At 42.4% G+C, this 12,535-nt stretch overlaps 1 protein-coding gene across 1 annotated transcript in view; it reads left to right on the top strand.

The window, feature by feature from the left end:
• The window catches only part of SHC3 (SHC adaptor protein 3), a 59,472-nt gene that overhangs the window by 32,142 nt on the left and 14,795 nt on the right, over window positions 1-12,535 (top strand). Inside the window, exons 3-5 of the mRNA XM_054186004.1 lie at window positions 187-250; window positions 2,898-3,017; window positions 9,472-9,525. Of these exons, the coding sequence (XP_054041979.1) occupies window positions 187-250; window positions 2,898-3,017; window positions 9,472-9,525 (238 nt within the window). The remainder of the gene's footprint in view (window positions 1-186; window positions 251-2,897; window positions 3,018-9,471; window positions 9,526-12,535) is intronic.

Raw genomic sequence — 12,535 nt, forward strand, 5'->3', positions numbered from 1 at the left:
TGCTTCACACTGAAGTAATCTAAATTTGAATGGCACCTGTTTTGGCCTTGAGAAGAGAGTAACGGACCCACTATCCTCACTTGTGAACAGAAATACAGTCTGAAACTGTTCTCTCCTAGTGCATTTCAAGTATAACAAAGCAACCTGTGCATTCGTTTGCCATAAAGCTTTTTTCTGTCTCTTCAGGGAAGCAATCAGTCGTGTTTGTGAAGCTGTGCCTGGTGCCAAAGGAGCCTTCAAGAAACGAAAGGTATTTTTCTTTACTTGTAGTGCAGTTGACTGTATTTTCTTAGTTCAACACAGAGCAGGCACAGCAGTCAGGTGACTTTAAAGCAGCTTTGAGAAATGCAGATCAATAATAATTTAAAATATTAGCTGTTTTCACCCACTGTATGTTGCCTCTTACCCTTTGGTCAGGATCTGCTTTTATAGGCATCTAGAATTATAAGTACATCTAGGAAAAAGATTGTGGCTTGCCTTTATGTTCCGACAGTAGAAACCCGCTCCTTGTCCTTTTCTTTCTTTTGTAGATTCCAGGTGAAAGGTTTAAAACAAACAAAAAGGGATGCTTTTTCATAAGATGCATGAGTAAGTTGTGGAAATAAGTGCTGGAACCTATTGCAGAGGCCAAAAATATACATAGTTTTGAAAGTGATTAGACCTGTTCTTGGAGCCTAGCTCTACTGGCGACAATTAATCAATTTGGAAATCACTGATTTCTGGAAATTGAGAGAACATAGCAAGTTATCCTCTGTTCCCTATGCTCTGTTCCCATAAACACCTGTGGCTGATGCTCAGTGGCCAGCATTGACAGCAGGTCCAGTGGGCATTGGCCTGACACAGTCATTACCTTGTTTCTATTATTTGTGTGGTAGGAGTTAGGAACTGCAGGCAAGGAGTGGAGGAATCCTTGACTTGGCTCCTGTACTCATGGGTCTCAACAGTCTTGCACTGCCTGCTCTTCCAGGGGCCAGCTAGCAAAGCTGGGATTTAATGCTAACTTTAAGGGAAGGAGCATAGAAAGCAATTAATTATAAACCTTGTGTAGTGTTGTTGGGCACAGGAGAACAGGCAGGAGAAGGAAAAGGTCTGTCTGCTTTCCCAGCTGCTCCACCATGTAGGTAGAATCCCAGCAGAAAGAGGTGGGATGAAATGCCACTTGGTTGCAATGGAGAATCTTCCCCTGGTGAAATAAGGCATATGTGACAATATATGTCACAGCATAATTGGATATTGTCTCAGAAATTAAGGTTGTGGTTCTCCCCCTTGCTACCAAATATATGTCACTGGTGTTTCTAGGTTCTCTGGCTTTTGTTTTTAAACCTAAAAGTAAAGAGGAAAATATCTTTTTCCTTGGAAAGCAAAATGATGCAAAATATCATTGGAAAAGTAGGTTAAACAGAGTCCCAAGTGCCTAGTGAGACACCTTGCTGTATTATTGGTTTTAGAAGCAATGTTGCTTCTTAGTTATTGAAAAGAAGTACTGTTTTTAAAATAAGTTTACAGGCTGAGAATAAAATTTGCCCAGCAACAGAATTTCAGATAAATGTTAAAGACAGATATCTTTTGCTAGCCTGTACTTTCATCATGGTTTTGCCACTAGTGGCGTATGAATTTGGTTAAGGTGACATGTACTTCTTGAGGCCAAGTTTTCACACTTAACCACACTGTGGGCAGTTGATCCTTGGGCACAAGCTGGGAATCATGAGGGTTTGAGGAAAGAAGAGAAACAAGAATATTCAAAAGGGCTTGTTTTAAAGAGAAGTTATTGAAATACTAGCTCTGTATGATGGCAAAGTTAAAATAGTGCAGCACAAATGTTACATATGAGCAGTATGTAGGTAGTATATTTTTAATCAATTAAACAGAAGGAAAAGGAGCTAAAACTGAACATATGTAGGTTTTAAGGAACAAAGAAGCACAAGTGTGTCCATCCTGGTAGGGCAAAACTTTCTAAGCTTGCAGGGAGCTTAGGCCAAATGAAAATTCAGTGGCAGAAGAACATTGCCTCCAGTCACAACTTTGCTTTTATATCCTAATGACCAGCATAAATATTCACCAGTCCAATTCACCATTCCACAGCAAGTAGAATGACTTGGTCTGTTATTGCTGGGGAGCCTGATATTCTACACGCTGTGGTTTACCTGAATAAGGCTGCTCTCATGCAGCAACGTGGTTCCCTATAGCTGTCAAAAGTGAAAAGTTTGTAAACTTTGCTTTGGCAGCATAACTTGCATTGCTACAAATGTAAGGCCTAGTGAAAGGCTTACAAAAGTTATCAATATTATTACATTCCCTTTATTACATTTGCACACTTTGTACTTATTCTCTGAGCTAGGATTAATCTTTAGTTGCATGGTATACCCCAGCATACAGAGGTTTTAGCCTATGGCTGGTCTTTTACCTACTGCTAAGAAGTCTGCAAGCATAATGACATTATGTATCCCTTTTTGTGAGCATCCCATCGGTATCACTGGAGTCCTGTTTTCCATGTGGGAAGGGGGTAGAGCTGTAAGTAGACACAGAGCAAATAACAGATTTCTTTTCAGGAGTTGAAGCTGTTTTTACAGAATAAGAACATGCCATTTTAAGAAACTGACTTAAGGCATCTTAGTCAGCTCACTTGATCCCTTGGTGAAGATGACACTTTGCTATCTCATGAAACCCTTATTTTTTTATGTCAAGAGTGGATGAATACTGGCCTAGCTAGTAGTAGTAGCAGCAGTAATATAAATAAGAAATTATCTCCAGAGGAAAACAGCTGCTGCAGACAAATGATCTTTCAAAAGCCTGCAACTTTTTAGAAACCTTTAAGATTACAGCTAGCCCTGCAAACAATGAAGGTCATCCCAAATAAACAGAGAACAAAAATGTGCTTTTTTTCCCCCTGTTCACAGCCACCAAGCAAAGTTCTTTCTAGCATCTTGGGGAAAAGCAATCTTCAGTTTGCAGGAATGAGCATAATGCTGAATATCTCCACCACCAGCTTAAACCTAATGACTCCTGATACAAAACAGGTGAGTGTAACTGCCATATTCATTTGTGGGGCTTTTGATGAACAGCCTACTGCGTAATTATTTGCTCTCTGCCAAAATGCTCAGTTGCTTAAAGTTGTTATCCCACAATAACGTCCAACGTAATAAATGAAATCAGAATATAAAGCATAGTAGGAGTCATAGTTTATTCTGGTGTTCAGCACAGCTTTGATGAATTACTTTCTTCTTGCCATGTTTCAGGGAGCTCAGTTTTGCTCTTATGACTAGACCTGTGACTTGAAATGATATTTTCTGGTCGTGGGAGTTCTTGTTGGGTACAGTTACAAACTTTCAGAGTGTTAAAAGGGATGCATTTGGAGTAAGTGATTAAAGGGCTGAATGCACATCCCCAATTTTGTTGTCATTCTTCCCATTTAGAGCCTTAACGGCCAATTTGTTCCTGAGGTGCTGCTGAAAACACAGCCTCGGGGATTTTGCAGTGCAGCGAAATGCCAGTCTTTTAGAGAGACAAGGCAGCCTTTTTCAAGCAGCCCATTTCTTCTTCATTGTGCTGAAGGTACAGACAGACTTTGGGGAATCACTGCAGTGGATTGTGAATGATGTATGAGATGAGAAAAATTCTTGCTTAGGGTATATATAAAGCAGACAGATGTGCACAGTCACTGCTGTGCTATTTGCTGTGAGACACATACTATGTCAGGGCATGCAACTTTCTGCCCAGATACAGGTAGAGAGAAAAAAAAAAATAAATTCCTGCAGTCCTTAGGAGCCTCAGGATTAAAGAATAAGAAAGAATGCATACCTTGTCTATTAAACAGGTTGCTGTTTATTATTATGTTTTCATTCATTTATCTTCATTCTTATCCTTATTTAGAAAACATAACCTTCTGCAGTGAGCACTAAACTGTGGGAGCCATATTATGGCTGATTGCAGTAATTTGGAGCCTTATTGTGGAATATAAACAGCAGTGCTTTCATAAGGACAGTTACCCTCAGTCAGAAACATAGAAATTTGATGGTAATTAAATCTACTACAAAAGTGCCAAACCCTGAAAGTCGCCTCGTCTTCAGCTGACATCGGGGTAGAAATGGAGCTAAACTGATATATCCCGGGGAAGAATCCTTCCCCAGATGCCTTTTCTCCGAGTTGACAAAACTGCTTATCTTTCTCTCATGTCATTCTTTCTGAGATAGACTCGCTGTGGGTGCTGCAGGCCTGGGAAACATCTGGTCTCTCAGAGATCCCCAGTCTGGCTGCGGTCTCCCTTGTTTCTTGTTTGTGTCAAGCATTTGATTTTAAAATAAGCATGGCCCAGCAGCTTTTCCCTTTGAAGCCCCACCCAGGAAGATGGCTGAGAACTTCTGTGATAGCCTTTTTTCCCAGACAACCTGGAAGGCAAGAAAGGAGTTGTTGGCCTTTGGGAAGCAATTGCATGTATCCCTGTGCAACAGTTTTGTGAACACGTTAAGTAGGAATGGGTGGAAGTTGAATTTATTTTGTTTTGTTTTGTTTATTTGTTTAAAATGCAGCTTTGGGAGACTAAAATATTTCTCAACTATGTGCCAACATTAGTGAATCATTTCATTTTAAGCAACGCAAGGTGTTGGTAACTTGCTATGCATTGTTTCAATTTTGGTATTGGAGGGGACAAAATACCCTTGCCTCAAACTAAACCAAACTGTTTAGCAGTGGAATTAAAAGAAAAATAATCTGACCTGAACTGATGGATTCAAGCACTTTTCAGTTTTCTTAAAATTTGGAAAAAGAAGTTTTGAGGCAATCTGAAATAATTTTTCGTTTTTATGATGCTGAACTAAAAGATCAGGTTATTTTCACAATTCAAGAGAGTGACAATATTAAATGTGTAACAAATCTTCACAAGTTCATCTCTGCTGTTAGGATCCCTTAGCTATGGGAAAAAGAGAAGTCCCCACTGACGAGTAAGGGAACAGTGGTTCACCACTGAACGCTTAAAAATTAACCACGTTTTCAGAGGCTGCTGTGGGACAAGCAGGAATATTGAAAATAAAGCATTCTTTACATGAAAGTAGCACTACAAATAGTCGTCAGCTCTCTCTGACTTTGTGAAGCAGCAAGATCCAGAGAAACTCACGTCAGTCTCTTTTCTTTGCAAGGAAGATAGTTGCTAGTTCAGGTCTTTAAGATGCAGGATGGGAGAACAACCCAGAGAATATCTTTTTAGCCTCATTTTTTCCAAAACAGTTTTCTAAAGTATGTGGTACCCTCTCCAAAGTGAGCAATTAAGATCCAAATGACTATTATCACATCCTCTGAGGCACTAAATAAGGGACCTGTCCTATACCAGATAAATTCCTTGACATGGTTTCTGTGACTCAGTCATCAAGTGAAATTTTATTAGAGATCAATTAAGTAAACTGGATATCCACAAATCCATGGGTCTTGATGGCATGCAATCGCGAGTGCTGAGGGAGTTGTCAGAAGTCATTGCTGGGCCACTCTCCATCATCTTCAAAAGGTCCTGGAGAACAGGAGAGGTGCCTGAGGACTGGAGGAAAGCCAATGTTACTCCAGTCTTCAAAAAGAGTAAGAAGGAAGACCCAGGTAACTACAGGGCAGTCAGCCTTGCCTCCATGCCTGGAAAGATGATGGAACAGCTCGTTCTGTGCATCATCTCAAGGCATGTGGAGGAAAAGAAAGCTATCAGAAGTAGTCAACACGGATTCACCAAGGGGAAATCATGTCTGACTAATCTTTCCCAGTACAGAGGTCAGCCTGACCTCTGTACTGGGAAAGATCATGGAGAGGATCATCCTGAGTGAGCTCTCAAGGCAAGTGCAGGGCAGCCAAGGGATCAGGGCCAGCCAGCATGGGTTTATGAAAGGGAGGTCCTGCCTGACCAACTTGATCTCTTTCTATGACCATGTGACCCGCTTTCTCGATGAGGGGAAGGCTGTGGATGTTGTCTACCTGGACTTTGGTAAGGCCTTCGACACTGTCCCCCACGGCATTCTCCTGGAGAAACTGGAGAATCATGGCATAGACAAGTGTACCCTCCGCTGGATAAAAAACTGGCTGGATGGCCGTGCCCAACGAGTTGTGATTAATGGAGCAAAATCTGGTTGGCGGACGGTCATCAGTGGTGTCCCTCAGGGCTCAGTTTTGGGGCCAGTCTTGTTCAATATCTTTATTGATGATCTAGACAAGGGGATTGAATGCACCCTCAGTAAGTTTGCGGATGACACCAAACTAGGTGGGAGTGTTGATCTGCTTGAGGGTCGGAAGGCTTTACAGAGGGATCTAGACAGGTTGGATCAATGGGCCAAGGCCAATGGGATGAGGTTTAATAAGGCCAAGTGCCGGGTCCTGCATTTTGGTCACAACAACCCCGGGCAACGCTACAGGCTTGGGGAAGAGTGGCTCGAAAGCTGCCCGGCAGAAAAGGACCTGGGAGTGTTAGTGGACAGCCGTCTTAACATGAGCCAGCAGTGTGCCCAGGTGGCCAAGAAGGCCAATAGCATCCTGGCTTGTATCAGGAATAGCGTGGCCAGCAGGAGTAGGGAAGTGATCGTGCCTCTGTACTCGGCACTGGTGAGGCCTCACCTCGAGTACTGTGTTCAGTTTTGGGCCCCTCACTACAGGAAAGACATTGAAGTGCTGGAGCGTGTCCAGAGGAGAGCCACCAAGCTGGTGAGGGGTCTGGAGAACAAGTCCTATGAGGAGAGGCTGAGGGAACTGGGCATGTTTAGTTTGGAGAAGAGGAGGCTGAGGGGAGACCTCATTGCCCTCTACAACTACCTGAAAGGAAACTGTAGAGAGGCAGGTGTTGGCCTCTTCTCCCAAGGGAATAACGACAGGACCAGAGGAAATGGTATGAAGCTGCGGCAAGGGAGATTTAGATTAGATATTAGGAAGAATTACTTTACTGAAAGAGTGGTCAGGCACTGGAACAGCCTGCCCAGGGAGGTGGTGGAGTCACCATCCCTGGAGGTATTTAAGAAACGTGTAGACATGGCTCTTCAGGGCATGCTCTAGTGCCCAAGATTATTGTTTGTGGTGGGGTGTTGTGTGTGGGGTTGTGGGTGTGGAGTTTAGTAGGAGGTTGTTTGTGGTTTTTTTTTTTTCTTTTTTTTTTTTTTTTTTTTTTTTTTTTTGTGGTTGGACTCGATGATCTCAGAGGTCCCTTCCAACCACTAAGATTCTGTGATTCTGTGATTCTGTGATAGCCTTCTATGATGGAATGACTGGATGGATAGATTAGGGGAGGGCAGTGGATGTTGTCTACCTTAACTTCAGCAAGGCATCCAACACAGTCTCCCACAGCATCCTCATAGGGAAGCTTAGGAAGTGTGAGTTAGATGAATGGACAGGGGGGTGGACTCAAAACTGGCTGAAAGATAGGGCTCACACGGTTGTGATTAGGGCCACAGAGTCTAGTTGGAGGTCAGTGACAAGTAGCGTTCCCCACGGGTCAGTACTGGGCCCAGCCCTGTTCTATATATTCAATCAATGACCTGGATGAAGGGATAGAGTTTGCTGATGATCAGCAAGTTTACTGATGATACGAAACTGGGAGGCACGGCTGACACACCACAAGGCTGTGCCACCACACAGCAAGACCTGGACAGGCTGGAGAGCTGGGCAGTGAGAAACCTTATGAAATTCAACATGGGCAAGTGTAGGGTGCTGCACCTGGGGAGGAATAACCCCATGCAGCAGTACAGGTTGGGGGCTGAGCTGCTGGAGAGCAGGTGTGTGGAAAGAGACCTGGGAGTCCTGGTGGACAACAGGATGACCATGAGCCATCAATGTGCCCTTGTGGCCAAGGCAGCCAAAGGCATCCTGGGGTGCATCAAGAAGAGTGTAGCCAGCAGGTTGAGGGAGGTCATCCTCCCCCTCTCCTCTGCCTTGGTGAGGCCACACCTGGAGTTGTTCTGGGCTCCCCGGTTCAAGAAGGACAGGGGACTGCTGGAGAGGGTACAGCAAAGGGCTACCAAGATGATGAGGGGACTGGAACACCTCTCTTATGAAGAAAGACTGAGGGACTTGGGTCTCTTCAGTCTGGAAAAAAGACATCTGAGGGGGGATCTTATCAATGGTTATAAATACTTAAAGGATGGGACCAGGCTCTTTTCAGTGGTGCTCAGCGACAGGACAAGAGGTAACAGGCACAAACTTGAGCATAGGAAGTTCCACCTAAACATGAGGAGGAACTTCTTTACTTTGAGGGTGGCAGAGCACTGAGGCTGCCCAGAGAGGTGGTGGAGTCTCTGTCTCTGGAGACATTCAAAACCCTCCTGGACACGTTCCTGTGCAACCTGCTGTAGGTGAGCCTGCTCTGGCAGGGGGGTTGGACTAGATGACTCCAGAGGTCCCTTCCAACACGTTTCACTCTGTGATTCTTTAAAATGCCCTTTTCTTTCCTGGTTGTTACATGAGTTCTTATTAAAATATTTCATAAGTCAAATCTGAGAATAACGTGGGAGCAGAGCTGTTCTCCTTGTATTAGAGGTTCATGGCAATTTGTCTCTTCCCTTAGAAATATTACATTAGTTCAAATAGCAAGTAAGCAAATTGAATTTCAAATTCCCTGGAATGTGCCTGAGATTTTGTCCACAATGCTACATTGCAGCTAGATTCAAAATTCTGTTTGCATATTGCAAACATGTTGGTGTTTGAAGCATAAAATGACACAATAGGTATCGGAAACAATGTTAGGATCTTAGCTGGTGTGCAGTTTGACATGATTTCATTGATTTCACCATAGTGTCATCAGCAGAAAAGTATTTTGATGAATAGGACCCCTTGCTCCATTCATCACAATCTGTAATAAACAAAGTGAGCTTTAGCAGATTAAAATTTCTCCAAAGATATTAAAATTAAAATTAATTAAAATTTCTCCAAGAAAGCTGGTGAGGGACTTTTTAGGATGTCAGGTAATGGTAGGACTAGAGGGAATGGGTTAAAACTAGAGATGGGACGATTCAGATTGTACGTTAGGAAGCAGTTCTTCACCATAAGGGTGGTGAAACGCTGGAACAGGTTGCCCAGAGAGGTGGTGGAAGCCCCATCCCTGGAAGTTTTTAAGGCCAGACTGGACAGGGCTCTGAGCAACCTGATCTAGTGGGAGATGTCCCTGCCCATGGCAGGGGGGTTGGAACTAGATGATCTTTAAGGTCCCTTCCAACCCTAACAATTCTACAATTCTATGATTTTATGATACTGGATGACAGATCTATATGATTTACTGGAGTTTTGAGCACATTTACAATTTTGCTGTGTCCTGCTAGGTTTTAAAGAACAGGAGAATAGACACATTCATCCTTAAGTGAGTTTATATTATCATGCTACTCTTTGCATTCCTTGTAGGTGAAATGCAGAAGTCATTTTGATCTTGGTTTTGTATATTCACCCCATACAAGCCAAAAAAGAAATTAAAAGGCTAATCTGTAAGAAAACCTACTGACTCACACTTACTTTTTCTGATCCGTACAGATCATAGCAAATCACCATATGCAATCCATTTCCTTTGCATCTGGAGGAGATCCGGTAAGCATTTCTTCAAATCTTTCTACCATGTAGATATTGCTTTATGAGGACTGTGTGACAAAATTTATTGCATAGCTTACTGAAATAAAAATATAACCACAATAGCTCCTGTTTCCTGTTTCATAAATTATTCTTGATGCCATCAAACTCTTCTTGAGGGAAACAACTGACAAGTAGTCATAAATCCTCCTCTTTGAATGACTGAATCAAAGAGCATCAAAGGGCTGTGAGAATTCATATAATAACTGATAAGCAGGTCTCTGTTTTTCAGAGTAATGTAGTATAGTCACATGGGTGTTGTGTGAACTTTCATCCTGACTGTTTTTTATTTTGTACTTTTTACAGTAATAGACTGTGTTGCAGTTATATTTATAGCAATGTATACATTTTTTCTTCTTCTCATCTTTAAGTGTACCTTGAGAAAACTGTGCTAAATACTGCCTTCATGTGTATTCACCACACTCATGCAGCTTGAAGACAGGCTCCCAGAAAAAGCCCAGGTCTTCCATTCTAGTTTTGCAGAGCTTTCAGATACACCTACACTTTTAGTTCATTTGGATCAAAGGGCAGACTTTTGCTTATTGTGCTTTTCCCTGTTTTTTTAAGCAGTCCATCCAAAGGCATATTAAAAATGCTTAAAAAGTATTTGTCACCCAGGAGGCAATGGGAGAGTTATAAAACAGAGACATTACTCACCTCTTATCTTAGAGGTTTGAAAGCTTTTATACCTAGGTTAATTGAATGAGTCTGTCTCTTCCTCTGTCATATGATTATCTGTCATTTATCAGTCATGTACTACAGGTAAGGTAATATCTAGCCTGCTTTTTAGTTAATCCTCTCAGCTCAACGCTGCTAAGTTGAAGATCCTTGGCACTTTCTCTGTTCATTTTACTGTCCTCAGAAAACATAAGGGCAAACTTCATTCTTAGTATAGCTCTGCTGAGTTCAGTTCAGTTCCAGAAGGAAAAATGACACTGTATCATAATAATTTGAGGAGCAAAAAATGGATCAACAGCAGCTTTGAAATACAACAGATTGCAATGGATACTGTAAATGAACAATTCCTGAAGTGGGCAGAGGAATGATTAGCACAGTTCCCTGCCTCCGTAAGAAGATTCTTCGCTCCCCATCTGCCATCCCAAATGCTGAGTCCTGGAAACACCATTGCACACTGCCCACTGATAGAGTGATTTACCAGGAAAGATGAGAGAACCAGCAGTAGAGATTGGATTTGGAGCAAACAAGCTCTTCCAAGTGTTTTAGAGAGAAGAAAATCATGCTACTGAGTCAGTGAGCTACCAGAGAAATCAAATTGTGTCTTGTAAGGAAGCCTACCAGAGACAGTGAATTTGTAAAGCTGTGTTCACAGTAAGACCATTGCATGGTGATCTCATTCTGGGGGTGGAGAGGGTAGGTATGAGTATCTAATGATACTCTGCAGACTTGTCTCAGTGGGCTAGTATGTGGCACAACTTTAAATCAAGAGCTTGTTCATAAGGCAGGTTGTTCCTTTGTCCTGTGTGCACAAGGAAGAAGACAAGATGCAAGGATGTGATTTAAGTCACAGCTTTATTAATCCATCTGAGGCTCATCCAGACATAACTTTCATCAGCCCTTAATGCTTTCTACTTGGTGGAGGACTGCCACCACCAAACCATATCTCTTAAACACAGTTGAGCTCCAGCCCACAAGCTCATCTCTTCATATGAGATTTAAAATGGATGGAGAAAAGCCATACTGAACAAGCAACACTGATCTGTACCCATGTTGCTTCAGGAAATACTTCCCTTATTTTGAGTTTTGAAGTTAGGTTTATTTGGAAGCGAGGCTGCCCCCACTCGTCACTCCATCCACTTTTCTGCTCTTGATATCTGCCACAAATTCATGCCAGTAATTAGCTTTGCAACTTTCCTCCCAGTCCCTAAGTGTTAATAACCTTCATCATTCCAAATACATCCACTGGAGAAATGTTCCACAGTCTTGGAGAACAGCTTGAGTACCATATATGCTTTTGTAATATTCCCCTTTGCAATGAGTCAGTTAGTTTCTGGCTGTGTCAGTACATGGGAGCTTAAAAATCTCTCCACCAAAACATCTTGCACACCATTTCATGTAGTTGACTTCCAAGACCGCGTTCTGGATCTGCTTTAGCTCTCTGATACACTAAGTATTTTTCATCCATAGTCATTTCAGGTGGCAGTTTCCAGTCTGCTAGACAAGGCATCTGTTTTTGGAGATGCCTGCTGAAATTTCAGAGAGGTGGATCTCATAAGACCTAATAAGGCAGGTCTCTCAGAGCTCCTTGAAGGCAGTAGTTTTTCAGTTTCAGCCCTGCCTCCAAATTTTAACTCTGCAATGCAATTTCTTTGAAGTGAAAATTATAGCTCATTCATGCTTGTCTACAGTCCTTGAATGTCAGGGACCACTTTGCTGCATCAGCCCAGCCCTATATAGCCATTTAATGGGAGTCTTCTAATTTAGCCACTGTGAAATGTGCCTACCTTAGGCCCTTAATGGTTTATCGTAGTCAGCTTGAATCTGAGAGTTTTAGGTGAAATAAAGAGTAGGTCGTTCCAGTCTCTCACACCCATGCTACCTATGAGATAGATCTATGATTTACTCAGGAATAAGCGTAACCATTAGCTATGTCTGTACTAATAAATAAAATTACCTGTGGCCTGTTTTCTGTCTGCAAAACTAAACGGCATGGTGCAATTTGCATACACACATTCACTTTCTTCCCTCCCAGTAGCCTCTTGGGGTCAATGCCCAGCATGTGCTGGTCCCTCAGAGAATTTCAGAGTATGATGTGGGAAACCAGCACAGCCAGGCAAGGGAGAGTAGCAACCACTAAACAGTATGGACAACTGTGGGACAACTCTCATTTATTTGCTACATAGACATAGCTACTTTTCTCAACTTCTTACTTGTTGATATGCATGATTACTTCCACTCTAGTCACTGCCCAGTCAATGTGTACTTAAGAAATTACTCTGACTGCCTTCCAATA

This window comes from Rissa tridactyla, chromosome Z, assembly GCF_028500815.1.
Source record: "Rissa tridactyla isolate bRisTri1 chromosome Z, bRisTri1.patW.cur.20221130, whole genome shotgun sequence".
NCBI lineage: Eukaryota > Metazoa > Chordata > Aves > Charadriiformes > Laridae > Rissa > Rissa tridactyla.